We start from the raw sequence: 3753 nt of genomic DNA, 5'->3' as shown, positions 1-3753 counted from the left end.
TCCCCCACCCCAATTGGAGGGGGGGCTCCCACTCTCTCTGGGTCCAAATTTTTCCGGGCCCCTGAAGTGTAGACACATACATGCTCTGTTTGGCATATATGTACGGTTAATTTCGCCCCTCCCATTTTAATCCCACCAATTATTCATGCATGTCCCCAGCCAGCCACCCATATTGCCCTCCCTCCCTCCCCCCAACACAGGCCCAAAAAAATCTCAAGCCTCCATATAACCTTTGGAGACAGAGAGAGAGAGGGGCACCAGCACGAGCACCCGTCGAAAAATACTGCATAAATAAAGGGGAGAAAGGGAGAGAGAGAGAGACAGAAGTGAAGAGGGGAGAGAAGAAGAAGTGGTCACTGCAGACAGAAGAGAAGATCAAAAGAGATCGGGCGATGCAGCACGAGATTGGAGGGCAACAACAAGCGCAGCAGCAGCAGCAGCAGCAGCAGCAGCCGGCAGAAGGGGCAGACGAGCGAAGCAGCCAGCAGCGCCAACGGCTTCTTCCACTCCTCTCCCTCGAGCTCCAGCTGCAGCTCTAGCTCGATCTGATTCATCCAGCTTCTTCTTCCTCCTCTCCCTCTCTCCGAATTGACTGATAGAGGGAGGAGGAGGAGGAGGAGGATTAGCGAGAAGCTGGTGCGGCGCGGCGCGGCGGGCGGCCATGGACGACACCTTCAAGTCGCTCTCCATGGACTACCTCAACCTGCTCATCAACGGCCAGGCCTTCAGCGACGTGACGTTCAGCGTGGAGGGCCGGCTGGTGCACGCGCACCGCTGCATCCTCGCCGCGCGCAGCCTCTTCTTCCGCAAGTTCTTCTGCGGCGCCGCGGCGGACCAGGCCGCGGCCGCGGCCGCAGCCGGCTCCCCCGGCGCGGTGCTCATGGACCACCTCAGCCCGCGCTCGCCCTCCGGTGCATCCGCCTCCTCCCCGCGCGGCGCCGGAGGCTCCGGCTCGGCCTCCGCGGCGGCCATGGCGCCGGGAGCGGTGATACCCGTGAACTCGGTGAGCTACGAGGTGTTCCTGCTGGTGCTCCAGTTCCTGTACAGCGGGCAGGTGTCGCTGGTGCCGCAGAAGGGGGAGCCCAGGCCCGGGTGCGGCGAGCGCGGCTGCTGGCACACCCACTGCGCAGCCGCCGTCGACCTGGCCCTCGACACCCTCACCGTCGCCCGCTCCTTCGGCGTCGAGGAGCTCGCCCTCCTCACCCAGGTAATTAATTAGTTACATGCTCTCCCTAATTAATCCCCAATTCTCAATTCTTGCTCACCGCCCCATCTCTTTTTCCCCATGAACAAAAAAATCAAGAAAGTTCCAATCTCTCTCTCTCTCCTGGGGCTGGGTGGGGATCGATCGCCGATTGTGGGGATCAAGATGGGGTTGGTTATGTTGGGATCGGCGAGCATTCTGATCTCTGCAGCAGCATTGATTTGATCTCTGTCCGTACCTTTTTAAACCAAGTTATACTCGACTGTGTAGCGCAGTATGTCGTCGACGTCGTCGTCGTCGTCGCCGTCGACCCGTCGTGTCGTCTGCAGGCAGCGCGCGCACGCGTGCGTGCGTGCGTATATGCATATGCATACGTACGTGCGCGCTTTCTTCCTCCTCCTGCCGCCTGCCTGCCTGCCTGCCCGCCGCTTTCTTTCCTTCTCTCTTTACCCGTCCATCCATCCGTCTTTCCGTCACCCATCATCGATCCACCACACCACACCCCCCCTTGCTTTCAGCTCTTGTTGCTAGCTAGGGTTCGTTAATGGTAAATTTCTCCTTTCCTTTTGGTCACTGTTGCTCCTTCCCATGCCACCATGGCCGCCACTGTTGGGGCACGAGCAGCACACCACGGCTGCAAGTAGCGAGCGATTCGGCAGCACTCGGAAAGGCACACACTTTCTTGCTTTGTTTCTGCTCCTCATTTGCGATTTGGCGCTAGGGTTTAGTTTTCTTTGTGAGACGGTTAATTGATTTCCCTTTCTCCAAAACTTTTCCCCCCAATCCCTTTAATCCTGTCTCCAATCAGCGCCATGATGCTGCGCGCTATACATACATACTGTTGAGCCCTTCTGTTCCTCCGCCTTATATTTTATGCACAGGGACGGACAATCCACTATGCACATCTCATATATGGGTAGAGATCTTTTCCTTTATATCGTCTCCTCTAGTAAGCTCTCTCGGTCTCTCCATGCCATATTGATATACCTGTGAGCTGTGAGCTGTGAGCTTTTGCAACTTGTGAGTGTACATATGATGGATGTGGAAAAAGTATTGAGCTTTTTGCGACGGTCATGGCTTTGTGGTTTTGCAGAAGCAGCTGGCGGGCATGGTGGAGAAGGCGTCCATCGAGGACGTGATGAAGGTGCTCATGGCGTCGCGCAAGCAGGACCTGCACCAGCTCTGGAACACCTGCTCCCACCTCGTCGCCAAGTCCGGCCTCCCGCCGGAGGTGCTCGCCAAGCACCTCCCCCTCGACGTCGTCGCCAAGATCGACGACCTGCGCCTCAAGTCCTCCATGTCCCGCCGCTCCCCCTTTCTCGCCCACCACCAGCAGCATCAGCAGCACCACCACCAGGGCTCCGTCATCGACGCCTCCGCAGCCGAGCTCGACGACCACAACAAGATCCGCCGGATGCGCCGCGCGCTCGACTCCTCCGACGTAGAGCTCGTCAAGCTCATGGTCATGGGGGAGGGGCTCAACCTCGACGAGGCGCTCGCGCTGCACTACGCCGTCGAGAACTGTAGCCGGGAGGTGGTCAAGGCGCTGCTGGAGCTGGGCGCTGCCGACGTCAACCACCCGGCTGGGCCCGCTGGGAAGACGCCGCTGCACGTTGCCGCCGAGATGGTCTGCCCGGACATGGTGGCCGTGCTCCTCGACCACCACGCCGACCCCAACGTGCGCACCGTCGACGGGGTCACGCCGCTCGACATCCTCCGCACGCTCACCTCCGACTTCCTCTTCAAGGGCGCCGTGCCGGGCCTCACCCACATCGAGCCCAACAAGCTCCGCCTCTGCCTCGAGCTCGTGCAGTCGGCGGCCATGGTCATGTCCAGGGAGGACGCGGCCGGCAATGCGATGGTGCCCATGTACAGCGACCACCATCCGGGCGCTGGCGGCGGTGGCGTGTACAGCGGCACCGGCGGGACGAGCACGAGCATGAACCTGAGCTTGGACAACAGGATGGTGTACCTGAACCTAGGGATGGACGTGATGAACCACGGCGACGGCGGCGGCGGCGACGGCGGAGGGAGCAGATCAGGGCAAGGAGGCCCCTCTTCGTTGTTCTCCCCTCATGGCTTCCCATGAGACATGGCTGCTCTACTATCTCCTTGTAAGGCTTAGAACTAATTAATCATATGTTATTTATATCCACATTATCACAGGAGATCGGTCGACGAGAATGCATGATCAGATGATCCTTTTGGGCTGTTAATTAAGTAGTGTCTTTTGTAGAGAGATCATGCATGCATGGATGTTGAATTTCAATAGTTAATTTCCTGGTGACTTGATATGTGTTCGTTAGGCTCTACATTCATTTCTGTTTTTTGATTAGATAATTAGTGAGGTCTTCTTTTGAGAATTTTGAGAGGTGATGTTTTAAAACAAAAACAAAAAATATTTCTGTTCTGTGCATGTGTGTGTTGGTATAGCTAGGTGGGTCATGTTCTTTGATGCACTGAAACATGGACAAGAAAGGTCGATTGGTACTTGATTTTCATATCATGCCTTACTACTTTTTTCTGCTCAAATGATCCTTTTGAAACCA

At 57.0% G+C, this 3753-nt stretch overlaps 1 protein-coding gene across 1 annotated transcript; it reads left to right on the top strand.

Annotated features, from left to right (window-relative positions):
- The first annotated feature begins 225 nt into the window (after window positions 1-225).
- On the top strand, window positions 226-3496 carry LOC123445486 (BTB/POZ domain and ankyrin repeat-containing protein NPR5-like). Its single transcript, XM_045122474.1, has 2 exons — window positions 226-1207; window positions 2298-3496. The coding sequence occupies exons 1-2, from the start codon at window positions 662-664 to the stop codon at window positions 3291-3293; spliced, it is 1542 nt and encodes a 513-aa protein (XP_044978409.1). The 5' UTR covers window positions 226-661; the 3' UTR covers window positions 3294-3496.
- The last annotated feature ends 257 nt before the right edge of the window (window positions 3497-3753 follow it).

The sequence above is a fragment of the Hordeum vulgare genome, chromosome 3H (assembly GCF_904849725.1).
Source record: "Hordeum vulgare subsp. vulgare chromosome 3H, MorexV3_pseudomolecules_assembly, whole genome shotgun sequence".
NCBI classification, from domain to species: domain Eukaryota; kingdom Viridiplantae; phylum Streptophyta; class Magnoliopsida; order Poales; family Poaceae; genus Hordeum; species Hordeum vulgare.
Note: the sequence above shows the minus strand (reverse complement) of the source record. Positions and strands in the feature narration are given on the sequence as shown.